At 45.3% G+C, this 14,665-nt stretch overlaps 1 protein-coding gene across 4 annotated transcripts in view; it reads right to left on the bottom strand.

Annotated features, from left to right (window-relative positions):
- The window catches only part of FADS1 (fatty acid desaturase 1), a 449,638-nt gene that overhangs the window by 56,786 nt on the left and 378,187 nt on the right, over window positions 1-14,665 (bottom strand). For all 4 annotated transcript variants that reach the window (XM_086955585.1, XM_086955582.1, XM_086955583.1 and 1 more), the window contains one exon: window positions 4,849-4,946. In XM_086955585.1, the coding sequence (XP_086811711.1) occupies window positions 4,849-4,946 (98 nt within the window). The remainder of the gene's footprint in view (window positions 1-4,848; window positions 4,947-14,665) is intronic.

Here is a 14,665-nt window from a genome sequence, read left to right as displayed (position 1 = left end):
CATTCACACCAGTTACTGTTTATTTATATTTATAGCATTTATAAAGCGCAACTGTCACCAAACTTGCATCCTGGCGCTAAAACATCTGAGCAGGTGCAAACTGCTAAACATATAACAATCAGGGAAGAACAGGCGCAAGAATTATTTGGGGAAAAGCCTGGTCTTCCAAGCTTTCCCGAATTGCAGCAAATCTGTTGCAGATCTAAGGGGTGGCAGCAGCTTCTTCCATAGTTGGGCCGCTTTGACTGAAAAGGCCTGATCCCTTGCATTGCCTTCCAAAACGTATTAATACAGACTAAACCTGCAGTGCCAGAGAGAAGATGTCTCTCCGGGGTATGCCCTTTTAGTCTTATTTGTAGGTGCACCGGGCCAGTGCCCTGCAATGCCTGGAACACAATGCAAATGGCTTTAAAGCAGATCCTCTGCTTCAGAGGAAGCCAGTGCAATTCCTTCAATGATACCAATGATCTGCGAGGTTTGCTTGAGGCAAGTTTGGCTACTGCCACTAGGACTCTATCAAACAGACAATAGGGGGTCCCAAGTAGCACATTTACTAAGTATGATGCTACACACTACAAGCGATTTTGCTTCAATAGGGAATAGTGGGTGCACCTACCTGAGACTGCGTAGAACATGTGCCTGCTACTTTTGTGACATGGTTATCCAAGGATAACTTGTCATCAAAAGTGACCCCCAAGTTTCGGACTGTGTCTGATATCAACAGTTAATTTCCACATGAGAGCGGTCAAAAATTAGAGGAGAGAGCCATGGAAATCTTACTTGCCGAGCAGCACAGAAATTCTGTTTTGTCCCTGTTTAGTTTAAATGAATTTGCATTCATCCAACTGTCGATATCCAACATTAATTTCTGAAATGCCGTTACTGCCTCCTCTTGATTACTATTAAAGAACAAAATCAGCTGAGTGTTGTTGGCATAGTTGGCCAGCCTAATGTCATGCTTCTTTATCAAGGTAATAATTCCCTCATATAAATGTTGAACAGGACAGGGCTCCTGTGGTACTACATGTCGCAGATTTTTAAATTCAGAGCAGGAGGGGCATAAGGAAACAGCCTGACACCTGTCCGACAGGTAGAACTCCATCCACTTTAGCGCTGTACCTACAACTCCAATTGAGGCTAATCTAGACAAAAGGACTTTGTGGCCAACCATGTCAAAGGCAGTAGACAAAGCAAACATAATCACGACTGTCCAGAGTGACAAGTAAGGCTGATTCCGTACCATGCCCAGGTCGATAACCAAATTTTCATTCTCAAGGAGACAGTAAGATTCCAGATATTGAGATAATCTTGTGCTCACACATCGTTCCAGAATCTTCACAGGGAAGAGGAGGAGCGAAATGGGCCAAAGGTGTAAGTCCACCTGTATTTAAGTTGGCATTCCCTCAGCGCCTTAATCATCGGACGGAATTGTAGTCTGCGGGCCGGATGGCTTGGGCACCATCATGGAACAGGGAGCATATTGCACCCTTGAAGGTGGCCTTATTGTTGTTTCTAGCTTTCTGTAGGACCATTTCTTTGATCTTATAGGAGCTGAATTTCGCAAGAATGTCTCTTGGTCACCTGTTTTCTCCAAGGAGCCTTGGACCCGCCCTGTGCACTTGCTCTAGCTGGACATCTGGGCACTCATCTCCCAGAGCCCCACTATAAATGACTCTAGGTCTGGACCTTTGCAGCCCTCTTCCAGACCCCTCACCCTTATGTTCTCCCGAGGTCCTCACCCCTGAGCATGGTGGCACGTAACTGGGTGCCTAAGAGGGACTGATTTCCAGCTTCAATGTCCTCGCTCAGATATTTTTTTTAAACTCTTTTAGTGTCAGCAGTCGATATTCTCGGGTGAGCGCGATACCTGCTTTCTCTTGCGGATCCCCCTCCTTTTCTGCCCAGCCTCGGCAGGTGCAAAACAGCTGAAAACCATGTTGGCTTGTGATTTTATTGGTGGCATAGGTCTGGGGAGTCTCGGTCAGCACGGGGCCACCTCCAATCTAGGTTGGTGTGAGCCCTGAACAAGGTCCTCCGGGCTGCGGCGAATATCCAGAAAAAAACGGCAGTCACAGGCGGGTCAGCGAGGCCCCGGGCCCACACTCGTGATAGCCGGAGTGCAGCAGGATCAGTAGGCCCCCTCAGCAACAGACCCAGCCCCCGCAAGTGCAGCGGGATCACCGACCAAGCAGCCGCAGGAAATGATGGCCCAGTGTCACCCTCCACCTTGTCTGCCTCAGATCATCATTATGAATGTCCCCCAGCGACTATTTCCTTTTCTTCCACGGGGCTATAACATCTACCAAGTGAGTCCCTCAGAACTCCTCATTGTCAGTGCACGTCGGGCGTCATCTTGAAGTCAGGCATAGTCTGACGCCCGCAGGACAAGAGCCTCCAATTCCTCTTCATGGCCAGGGGTTAATGATCACAAGGGTCAGGGAGCTCCTCTGTTCTTCGCCTTGTCGCTTGCGTGCATCTCCCCCTGGGGGTCGGGGTCTCCTTACTTAATGCCTCATGGCACTGGGGGCGGCCGTTCCAGTTTCGCCACTGCGCTGCTACAGGGCCCGGATGGCCATGCCACACCTCCGACTTGCATGTTGAATGCGGTCTCTCCGGCAGACCCAAATGGTTGCCGCTCTCTATGGTGCTCCATCTAGCGCTCTGCAGTGGCTGCCGCCATCTTGGATTCTGTGCGGTGGAGAAGGGCCGCCGGAACTTTGCCCGCTCGAAAGGTTTCCCGGAGGTGATTCGGGTTGCCTCAGCGTCTTCTATAATCAGCGCAACTTACATTAGCTGCGCCCGTGAATTTCAAGGCATTTCATATGCCGATAGTGTGGGATTCCCGGGGCCTAGAGCGGAGCCGAATGGAGTCACGTTCTCGCTGCCATGATGGTTGGCCACGGCCCCACTTGCTGATCTTTTTGTCAAAGAAATCAGAAAGATCATTGCAAAGTTCCTGGAGAGAAGTAACAGCTTGCTTTAAACAATCAGTCTGTTAGTCCCCGAAGAATCTCAGAGACCTTTTTTGCCCATTGTTAGCTGCAAGAATGCTATTACCATAAAAGTCGGCATTGGCTTTACTGACCTCTTTTTTGTATTCACTTAGTGCACTCAAGACATTTCTTATCTGCTTCGGAATAGCCACTATGCCATTTCCTTTCAAGCTTCTTACATGCCAACGTGAGCATTTTTAATGGTTTGTTATACCAAGGTGAAGATGGTCTATGGCGCAATTTCAAATTAGTGAGGGGGGATTACTTTGTCCAAAGTTTCAACAATCCCCTGCTCATATGCTAGGCAGTTGTCCACAATGTATTACCTAGGGTCAAGAGTGTTAGAAAAGTGAAAGAGTTATCTTGTGGTTGGTCTACTCAATTTTTACCATGCACTCCCTTTCCTTGTTAATCCTGAGACTAGTGTGAAAGGACAAGATTTCTTCAACAATATAAGGAAAGGTATAAGGGCATGGTCAGTAAAGTACAAAGGTAGAATATCCCTCACAAATATGGGCCCGTCGGGGGCAAATATAAGATCCAGAGTGTGCCCGGCCCTATTGGTTGGATCATGCACTAGTTGATGGAGACCCAAGGCTTCACATGAACCCTGCAATTCTTTAAAAGGAATTGAAAAGTACCCTTCTGTACATAGATTGAAGTACTCCCAAATGAAAAAGATTTGAGTGAGCACGCTCCGTATTGGAGATGGCTTCTATCAGGGGATCAAGATATATATTTGGGAGACCTAGATTGCTATAGCACAGGATGCCCGAAAAAACACTTCCTTTCTCAGTTTTCAAAGCAAAACCCAGGAGTTCAGGGCCACCTAACACATCAAGTTCAGGTATAGAGAATTTTCACTTTTCAATGTAATGACTCCAATTACTCCCCCTCTTCTTGTTGGTGTGTGGTTAAGGCAATGCTTTAAACCTTAGCGGGCTTGTTATGCCCGAATCTGACTCTGAGTCAGGGGTGGTCCAGGTTTCCGTTATGAACAGTACATCCCAGTCCCCTGATAGATTTCCTCTGTATGTTTTACTAGTGATCTAGCATTAAGTAGGACACAGCGTAGGTGAATGGGCTTCTTACTACAGCCACTTGGAGAGTTACTATCCCAATAATCTGGCCAGCATGAAAACATAAACCTGTAACAATGAGCTACACCCGCTATGAAACTCAATACCAGTTTCCCAAAGGAACCAGCTCATTGAGAAAGTAAAAACCACTGCATTTTCGATAGTCTCCCAAGTACGTCAATGCATCTGTTACTCTTACACCAGCAAAGCAAGCCAACACATAAACAAGTTGCATTTCAAGACTCAGTTGTGTAAGAAAGCGCAAATTATTTTCTAAGAATCTGGCCAGTAATAAACATGTAAACCAGGCATTCTCCATAAAGGAATTTGCACGGTAAGAAGTAGATAGGTCAGTTTCTCTCCATGTATTAGTCAACTGAGGAAACCCACATAAAGGCTATTCTCAGGGAATCACTTAAGAACACACAGCACAGCTGCTCTCCAGGAGTAGGTCTATAAAAGCAACACACCAGCCAGTTACTTATCAGAGCCCATGAAGATCAAACTTGTTTTTATGGATTGTAATAAACAATATGCTCAACAGAACAAGCAATTGCCTTATCCGTATCCTGTAACCAGACCAGTAGGGCAATAAATCAATAAAATACCACGACAGAAGTGGCTACAGTGACCAATGACATAGAAGAAGGACACTGCGGTGGAGGCAGGGTAGTCTTTGGCAGTGGTTTAGGTACAGGTAGATTGTGGCTGTCGAGGCGTGTGAAGGATGACGATGAGGTGAGAGACGGAGAATCGATTTAGTAGAGGGCACTCACCTCACCAGCATGAAGAGGCCAACGAGTCCGCCTACTCCCAGGAGGGGCTGGTAGGTGAAATAGAGTCGAGCGTAAAATGTGAGCATCCAAGCCAGATCCTGCAAGATAAATACGAGACAGTCAACCAGAAAAGAAAGCCAGCCTACTTCTCAATTAAATTGGCAACAGCTGTCTACAAGCAAATAGTCAAGGCTCACAAGCAAATAGTCAAGGCTCTAGAAACTGTTAGTTTTAAAATGAAGCACAAACGGCTGACAGATTAAGAAATCAGCCAGAGTGCCCAAAATATGTCCAAAGACCGCTTCAAGTGGATCTTCTGAGCTGGTGAATATGCTAGTTGGGGATCTGATGTAGGTGTTTGGATCTCATTAAGCAGACAAATGGACAGGATGGGGGTACTAGTAGCAGAAGGAAAAAACACAAGAAAACAAAACTGTTGGTTACTGGTTGTTGGCAGGAAATGCAAAGTAAGGAGAAACTTACCAGTCGTCGTTCTTCAATATAAAAAAGCATTAAATAACCTTGCTTACTAATGAAGAACTTTATAAAAGGACTACACGTATAGCAAGCACATGTCAGTGTGTTACCTAGTGCGCCAGGTGCCCAGTTTAGAGAAATGGGTCTCTTTGGCAAGGCCTTCTGATCGACCACTGGGAAGCAATTCAGAACAATGTGCAGCCGCACCGTGCAGGACTATAGTGGTCTGGGGAGGCATATGCAAAATTAACTATGACTGCCCCGTTTTAGGTCTCACCTACAGACCGTTTAGGCAGACCTCTTGTTACCAATATAGAACATATACTTAGAGTACTATTATTTTTAGGGGATTGAAATACAATTGGCCCGTGCTCTACATCAGTTAACCTTGTGATGCGTTAATTTCATACATTTAATTGAAGTTTGGGGTATAACAAATATAGCTTTATAGAATATAAAGATGCCCCAAACAAAGGTGAGCCTATGCATTGATTATTTAATACCTTGCGTGCTCATGACGAGCTGAGCTCGTCATGAGGCACGGTGGCGCTGTGCTCATGACGAGCTGAGCTCGTCATGACCGCCACGGCGCTCACACGCGGGGATAATTCCCCTGCTGTGCTGAACGTTCTGTGGAAACTGGTGTGGTCATGACGAGCTCAGCTCGTCATGAGCACAGCACCACCGTGCAGCGTGACGAGCCAAGCTCGTCACAAGCACTGTGGCGCTGCGCGCGGCCCCCCTTCCCCCAGCACCGCGGGGGCATTAGCCCAGTGGCGAAGGGGTTAATCTTCACCAGACAAATAGTTCCAATCATTTTTCATAATCCAAACAAGTTGTGATAATGTTTCACAGAAAGAGTCCCTCCTTACTGTAGCGTCCATAAGCAGCCGACATATGTTTTGTGATTTACCTCGCTTTCTCAAGACTGTAACATCATGAATACATAAAAAATTAAATTCTATTTCACTGCTTTCTTCCTATATAGCATTACTATTGCATTATTTGATGGAAGTAATGATCCATTCATTGTTATCGATTTTCACAATATATTCCAAAACAGGCAATCCAAAATCAAAATAATGTAAATTCAGTGTGAGTTATCTACATATATGGTACTTAATCATTGTCATTCCAGTTCAACTATTTTTGATAAAAAACAAGTTACTTACCTGTATGTACACTGTGGTTCTCCAGTACTGATATCTTTTATAGATTCACATGCTTGAATCTTCCCCATCGTCATGGTGGGAGTCCCACGGTAACAATAAAGGAAAATGCTACTTACCAGTATTCATCTGTTCTTTGCATGTAGAGCTGCAGAGTTACACACTGTGCACAGATCGCCACCTATTGTTGGGCCCGGATGTTTGCAGTTGTTTTTGTCCTGAAAAGTCTTTGGAAGTCACGGGATAGGGGACTCCTCCTTTGGACAATAGTGCACATGGGCATCGGCTCCATCCTTAGATTGTTTTTCGCCAGCAGGGAAATGATGGAGTTTTGTAAGAAACAGGAAGGATGCTCATGTAAGTTGTATCTAATTAAGATAATACTGGAACAGTAAAGGTAGCCGGGTGGGCGTGTGTAACTCTGCAGCTCTACATGCCAAGAGCAGATGCATACTGGTTAGTAGCATTTTCCGTTCCAGGCATATGAGCTGCAGATTACACATTGTGCATAGATTGTATAGCAGTACCCACTCTTAGCGGCGACCACCCGTATCTGTTGCAGTAGTTTGAAACAGTTTTTTGAGAACAGCCTGGTCCACAGTAGCTTGTTGTTTGGTTAGCACATCTACACAACAGTGTTTTGTGAATGTGTGCGGTGTAGACCATGTGGCTGCTTTGCAGATGTCATCTTGGGGAATTTTCCCTAAAAATGCCATTGAAGCCCCTATCTTTCTAGTAGAGTGTGCTTTAGGAGGAATAGATAATGTACGTTTAGCTTTGTGGTAGCAAATTTGTATACATTTGACAATCCACCTAGCTATCCCCGATTTTGATATGGGGTTGCCTTTGTGTGGTGGTGAGACACAAAAAGTTGTTTACTTTTACCAAAGGATTGTGTTCTTTCAATGTAGTAAAGCAATGCTCTTTTGACATCTAAATTATGAAGAGCTCTTTCTGCGACTGTCTGTGGCTGCGAAAAGAATACTGGCAGCTCTACAGATTGATTGAGATGGAATGGTGAAATGACTTTTGGAAGGAATTTAGGATTGGTACGGAGAACAACCTTATTATGATGCATTTGCAGAAAAGGTTCTGGAATGGCTAATGCTTGTAGCTCACTAACTCTTCTTAGAGAAGTAATAGCTACTAGGAAAGCAACTTTCCAGGTTAAGAATTGCAACTCACATTTATGTAAAGGTTCACATGGAGGTCCCATTAACCGTTTGAGAACAATGTTTAAATTCCACACAGGTGAAGGTGGTGCTCTGGGAGGAATTATTCTTTTGAGGCACTCCATAAAAGCCTTTATGGCAGGTACTCTAAAGAGTGATAGATGTTGTCTATTTTGTAAGTATGCTGCAATGGCAGCAAGATGCAGTCTAATAGATGTGTACGCTAAGTTACATCTTTGGAGGTGTAATAGGTATCCTATGATGTGTTGAATAGACACATCTAGAGAATTGATGTCGTTGTTATGGCAGTATATTACAAAACGCTGCCACTTGGCTGCATAACATGCCCTAGTGGTGGGACGTCTAGCTTCTTTAATGACGTTCATACAGTCAGGAGGAAGGTTAAGATAACCGAACTCTAGGACCTCAGGAGTCAGATCGCAAGGTTGGGCTGAGCTGGGTCCGGGTGTCTGATCTCTCCATGGTTCTGTGTTAAGAGACGTGGACACAGGTATAACTTTTGGTGCTGTACCACAGAAAGAAGCAGCAGTGTGGTGTACCACGGTTGTCTGGCCTAAGTTGGAGCAACTAGAATGAAAGTGAGGGAATGTTGCTGAAGTTTGCACACCACTAATGGAAGCAGTTGGAGAGGTGGAAAAGTGTACGCAAATTTGCCGGACCAGTTCATCCATATCGCATTGCCTTTGGACAGCGGGTGTGGATACCTGGCGGCGAAGCTTGGGCATTTGGCGTTTTTCGTGGGTCTATCTGAGGTTGTCCCCACATCTGAAAGAACGGTTGAAGAACTTGTGGATGAAGTTCCCACTCGTGGATCTGTTGTGTCTGAAAGCTTAATAGATCAGCCATGGTGTTTTGTACCCCTGGAACATGTTGGGCTAAAAGGAAGATGTTCTGAGGTATAGCCCATCTCCTTATCTGTTGCGCTTACTGAGAGAGTTGCAGAGAGTTTTTCCTTCCTTGTTTGTTTATGTAGTACATGGCCGTCATATTGTCTGTGCGGACTAAGACAGCTTTGCCCGATATGTGCTTCTGGAATGCTTTTAGGGCTAGAAAAATGGCTAGTAACTCCAGGTGGTTGATGTGAAGTAACTTTTGTTGCGGTGTCCACCTTCCTTGCATGGTGTGCTGCAGGAGGTGGGCTCCCCAGCCGGAGAGCGATGCGTCCCCTGTCATGACTATTTGAGGAACTGGTTATAGGAATGGTCACCCTTTAGAAAGGCTTTTGGTGTTCCACCGTTGCAGAGAGCGGTGCGTTCGACCGTCTACCAACACTAGGTCAGTTAATTGACCCTGAGCCTGGATCCATTGTCGTGCTAGGTACTCTTGAAGAGGACGCATCTGTAGTCTTGCATAAGGCACTAGGAATATGCAAGAGGCCGTCATTCCTATGAGTTGCATGAACACTCGAGCTGGAAGAGACTGTTCTTGTTGGAATTTGGTTAGAAGAGCTTGCATATTTGTTATCCTGGCAGGAGTAGAAGAGCTTGCATATTTGTTATCCTGGCAGGAGAGGGATAAGCTAGCGCTGTGGAGGTGTTTACTGTGGCACCTAGATATTGTAGTATGTGGGACAGTTGCAGGTGGTGTTGTATAGCCTTTTAGGATCCTAGTGTAATTTACCCGATTCATGCCCTTATATAGGTATAAATCACCTTGTCCTTATATAGGCATAGAAATCATAACCATATTTAGACATAGCCCATGCAGTCCAAATACAGGCATGGATACTTCCACCAGTTCCGAAAAAGCCACAACGATTTCTTGGAAAACTCGGCTTCAGCAGTTAGGGACTTCCCCTTGCTTGAATATTGATTTGTCCAAGAACTCATGGAGTTTTCAAAGAAATGAGACTCTTTGATGACGTTATTATGTCCACCTTTATGTCAAACTCAGCACCTTCAAGGTATAAATATGCCCACACTTGCTATAGCAAACATACAGTGGTTTGGAGCAGTTCGATTATCTACTTGCCCGACGCAGCTCGCTACAGCAAGTGCCGAAGGAAACTGACCCTCCAGCAGACGCACTGAGAGAGACGCTGTCTTTTCTCTTGCCGAGAAATCCAGCTCCAGTGTTTCCAATCTCCCCTTGCGGGATGTTGGGAAATCGAGCCCTGAGACAGAGAGATACCAGACCTCCTTCATTTTAAACCAAGGTACGGAGCTGATTAGACCCTAAGAGAAATCTTGGTTAGATTCTTGGCAAAAGAATATTAAACTTATGCTACACCACACTTGCTTCTTCCCTCGTATTAGACTTAGGTACATCGGGGTAGGTGTATTTTAGAACACCAGTTGAGTACTTTTAATCTTTATTTATTCATGTATGTATTTTATGGCTTAGAAATCATACCATGCTTTTACAGTATTATTTAATAATACTCTTCTTGCTGTACGCATTATTATTGACTAGGTAAAATATCTATCTATTGTTTCCACTACTCTGAAGATCAGTTTTATCTTGGGGAAACAAAGTTGTCATGTTTATGCGGTTGTCAGAAACTAATCCCTTCTTGTGAATTCGAGAAAGTTTCTAGTGACCTCTGAGCTAGCTGGCACTCACAGTTAAGTTTAATATATTCGATAGAGACTTAGTAGACATAAGTCCTAAGTCACATCTATAGGATATATTATTCCAATGCGCAGAGCCTATTGGGAATATAAGAACTACACTACAGTGGGACTTGGTGTGGTTTACTGTGAACCCCAAGTCGTGGAGTAATTGGATGGTGGTGTGAGTGTGTTGTACACACTGACTGTATGAGCTGGCTTTTATGAGCCAGTCGTCGAGATATGGGAAAGGAGAATGTGCGGTCTTCTTAAGTGCGCTGCCACTACTGCAAGGCACTTGATAAATAGTCTTAGTGCTGTTGTGACCCTGAATGTGAGTACTTTGAATTGATAGTGCTGACCATCTAGTACAAATCTGAGGTACTTTCTGTGAGCTGTGTGAATGGGAATGTGGAAATATGCATCCTTGAGATCTATAGTGGCAAGGAAGTCGTTTTGTAAAAGGAGAGGAAGAACCTGCTGGAGTGTGACCATATGGAAGTGGTCGGATTGTATGTACAGGTTCAGTGGTCTGAGATCGAGAATGGGCCTTAGAGATCCCTCCTTTTTTGGAATTAGAAAGTACAAGGAGTAAACTCCTCTGTTTTGCTGATGCAATGGAACTGGTTCTATTGCATTTTTTTGTAGGAGGGATGTTACCTCTTGCCTGAGTAGTATCAACTGTTCTTGTCACATTGGACGCTGTTTGGGTAGTATGTTTGGGGGGGTAGATGTTAGTTTGAGACAGTAACTGAAGTGGAATGTGTTGGGGGAAGGGGAGGGAAGTCATTGGGCAGGGGCGGAGGCAGAGCAGGAGTTGTTGGTTTTGCCTCTGCCCTTATTGTTGTTACCTCTGTAACCACCTCTTTGATAGCCCCTACTGTAGGTGGATTGTGTAGGGGCTTTGTAAGAAGTAGAGAGACTGTCTGAGGAGTATCCCCTGGTGATGCATCTGTAAGATGAGCGGCGAAAAGGAGTGTCTGGGAGCTTGCAACTGCAAGTCTCCCATAGATTTAGCTGTGTCGGTATCTTTTTAAATTTTTTCAACAGATACGTCCACTTTAGGCGCAAATAAGTGTTGCTCATCAAAGCATTAGTTGATAATGGCACTTTGTACTTCAGGTTTGAAACCTGAAATGCTTAACCAAGCATGTCTACGCAACAGGACATTGGTATTAATAGCCCTTGAAGCAGTATCTGCTGCATCTAGTGCACAACGAATAGAGGTATTCATGATGTTTTTACCGTCTTGTATAAGCTCATGTGCCCTGTGTTTGTATTTATCTGGAAGGAGCTGCATTGATTCTAACTCATCATAATGTGCTCTGTCGTATCTTGCCAGTAATGCTTGAGTATTGGCAATACGCCAAATGTTTGCTGCCTGTGACGCTGTTCTTTTACCCGATGCGTCAAGGAGTTTTGACTCTTTATCTGGTGGGGGAACCTCGCCTGATGTTTGTGATTTTGCTCTTTTGCATGCATTAGAGACTACAATGGAGTCTAATGGTGCAGGCCCTTTAATGTACGCTATATCTGAAGGGGCAGCCTTATATTTTTTCTCAATTTGGGGGTTGATGATTCAAGCCCTAACTGGATCTTTAAAGACTTCTGGCCTGTGCTTAATAACACCTTTAAGAATGGGTAAAACCGAAGTGGACCTTTGTGGGTTGTCAAAGGTATCCAGAAGGAAGTCTTATTCTACCGGGTCAGTATGTAGGTCAACCACATGGTATTGGGCAGCCCTATGTACTAGTTGAATAAATCTCATAGTGTCTTCTGTTGGGGAAGACCGGGAGGGATATATGTCGTCGTGTGGGACGTTAGGGACATCTGGGGTGCTATAATCATCCCAAGGGTCAGGTGAGCCCGGAGGACTAGAAGGATCTGGTGGCTCACTATCTGCACCACCCCCTGTGTCATCATAAGTGTCATCCCTGTTATCATCGTCTGCTAACGGAGTAGGAGAAGGTGTAGGGGAGGAGGTGGTGAAGGAGGAGGAGGAGGAGGAGAAGGTATCCTTAAAGGAGAGGTTGCAATGTCCTTTTTTCTATTTGGATGAGGAGACGGTGCAGGCTTGTCCAATGGTCGTTTTTTAGAACTAAGAGTTAGTTGACCAGTTTTTGGATCTTTACCAGAGTCTTCTGTGTAGGGTCTGGATAGAATAAGTCCTCTGTGGGAGGTTATGTTATGGATTTTGCAGTTTCGGTGTCTTTCTTCATTTTTTCTAATGAAGTATCTACTGTTGGCCTGAAAAGATGCTCTTTATCAAAGGGCTGATTAAGTATGGAGGATTGTACCTCCTGCTTGAATCCAGAGATTCGAAGCCAAGCGTGTCTTCGTAACAGTATGCTTGTGTTGATAGCACAAGAAGCTGTGTCCGCTGCATCTAGGGCGCATTTTATGGAAGCGTTAGTGATGAGCTTCCCTTTCTGAATGAGGTTGTTAGCTTTAGTTTTATACTCCTCTGGCAAATGTTGCATGAGTTTTTCCAAATTATCATAGTGGGCCCTTTCGTAGCGTTCTAGCTGGGCCTGAGCATTGGCAATACGCCAATAATTAGCAGCCTGTGAAGCTACTCTCTTGCCAGAGGCATCAATAAGTTTAAACTCCTTATCAGGAGGAGGGGTATCGCCTGTAGTTTGAGAGTTAGCTCTCTTGCGGGCGTTAGATACAAGAGAGTCTAAAGGCAACTGACCTTTTATGTATGCAGGTTCTGTAGGAGCGGGCTTGTATTTTTTTTATCAACTATAGGTGTCAGTATCCTGGCTCTAATTGGGTCTTTGAATACCTCGTCGGTATGTTTTAACATGCCCTTCAGCATGGGCAAAGTGTTAGTAGGCCTTTGTGAGTGTGTGAATGTTTCTACAAGGAAATCCTCTTCTAGAGTCTGTATGTGGCTCCACCCCGTGATATTGGACAGCCCTGTTGATAAGTTGTGCAAAGCCAATTTTGTCATCAGGTGGGGAGGGTCTGGAGGGATACAGGTCAGGGTGATTAGGTTGATCTGGATCCTTATTATAATCTTCCCAGGGATCAGTGTCATGTGGTATGTCGGGTCTTGTGGGGTATCATGATCGTCATCCCCATCCCCAAAATCGTCATCCTGTGGGTCAGGTGAGATTGGAGGTGGTGAATTTGATGGTGTAATATGTAAATTGGGAATAGGAGGAGGAGAGGGAAGTATGCAAGGGGGAGGAGGGTTAGTATCCATATCTCTATTTTCCTTAGGGGTATAGGGGCATCTTTTGAGAGGTCTAACTTCAGTTTTATAGGAAGAGAAGCCAGAAGATGTCCAGTTTCTGGATCATCACTAAGACTTTTTTATTTTGGATCCAGAAGTGTGTCTTCAGATGGAAGTTCCTTGGAAGGAGTATCTTTTCCTTTAGGAGTGGATTTCGGCATCGAAGATTTGGGTGCCGAGTGTTTCGAATCCGAATGCTTTGTTTTAGCCGGTTTAGGCTGTGGAGTTTTCGGAGTGGCATGTTTCCGCTCCGAACTTTTCGGCGCGGAGGGTGTTGGCTCCGAGCTTTAAGGTGTGGAGCGTTTCGGCTCAGAGGCTTTAGGCTTGGACGATTTTGGTTCCAAATCTTTTGTTTTGGAGGGTTTTGGCTCAGAGGTTTTCAGTGTCGAAGGTGTCTTTGGTGCCGATGGCGTGGGAAGTGGCACATGTTTCTCCTTATGTTTCGGTGCAGAAGGTGTTGGTTCAGCACCAAAATGGGGTCGGCTCGAGTCCAAAGGCTTGTGTTTATGTTTCATAGCCGGGCTGGAGGGCGGGGCAGCTGAAACTTTTACTCGGCGTTGACCAGAGCCCGAGGGCGAGGGTGATACCGGAGCCTTATCTTTTGTTTGAGTAGGCACATGGGGGTCTGTACTCACAGTACGTTGACCCGGAGTGACGTTCAGGTCTTCCTCCATGTTGGAGTCGGCTTCAGACACGGAGACCAGTTCTTCTTCTTCTTCTTCGCCTTCTTCAGCAGGACAGTGGTGCTCTAGGTCTTCGCTGAAGATGTCAGGTACGGAGCCGCGTTGCATCTCGTGGCTTCGAGGTCGACGATCACGGATGTTTTTTTTCGATCGGAATGATCGACTCTCTTTGCAGGATTTTTCGTCATGTTCCAGGAATAAGCATAGGTTGAAGACGTCATGCAAGTCCGTGCATCGAAACTTAGCACGACACCCGGTACAGAGCTTGAATGGAGTCCGTTCCATCGACTGCTGGCGTGGTCGGCACGGGTAGGCCTGACGACCCGACTCGAAGTTTCCGATCAAAGGTTTTTACAGTGTACACGATACGCGTTGAACAGAAAACTGCGATCGAAAGACAATACCGTAGAGGGCAGCGTGTTGAAAGGGTTAACAAACGATAATGAACCAGAGCGCAGCAATACACATCAAACCCGATGGCGGACAAAAACAATCTGGGCATGGA

The sequence above is a fragment of the Lissotriton vulgaris genome, chromosome 2_1 (assembly GCF_964263255.1).
Source record: "Lissotriton vulgaris chromosome 2_1, aLisVul1.2, whole genome shotgun sequence".
Classification (NCBI taxonomy): domain Eukaryota; kingdom Metazoa; phylum Chordata; class Amphibia; order Caudata; family Salamandridae; genus Lissotriton; species Lissotriton vulgaris.
Note: the sequence above shows the minus strand (reverse complement) of the source record. Positions and strands in the feature narration are given on the sequence as shown.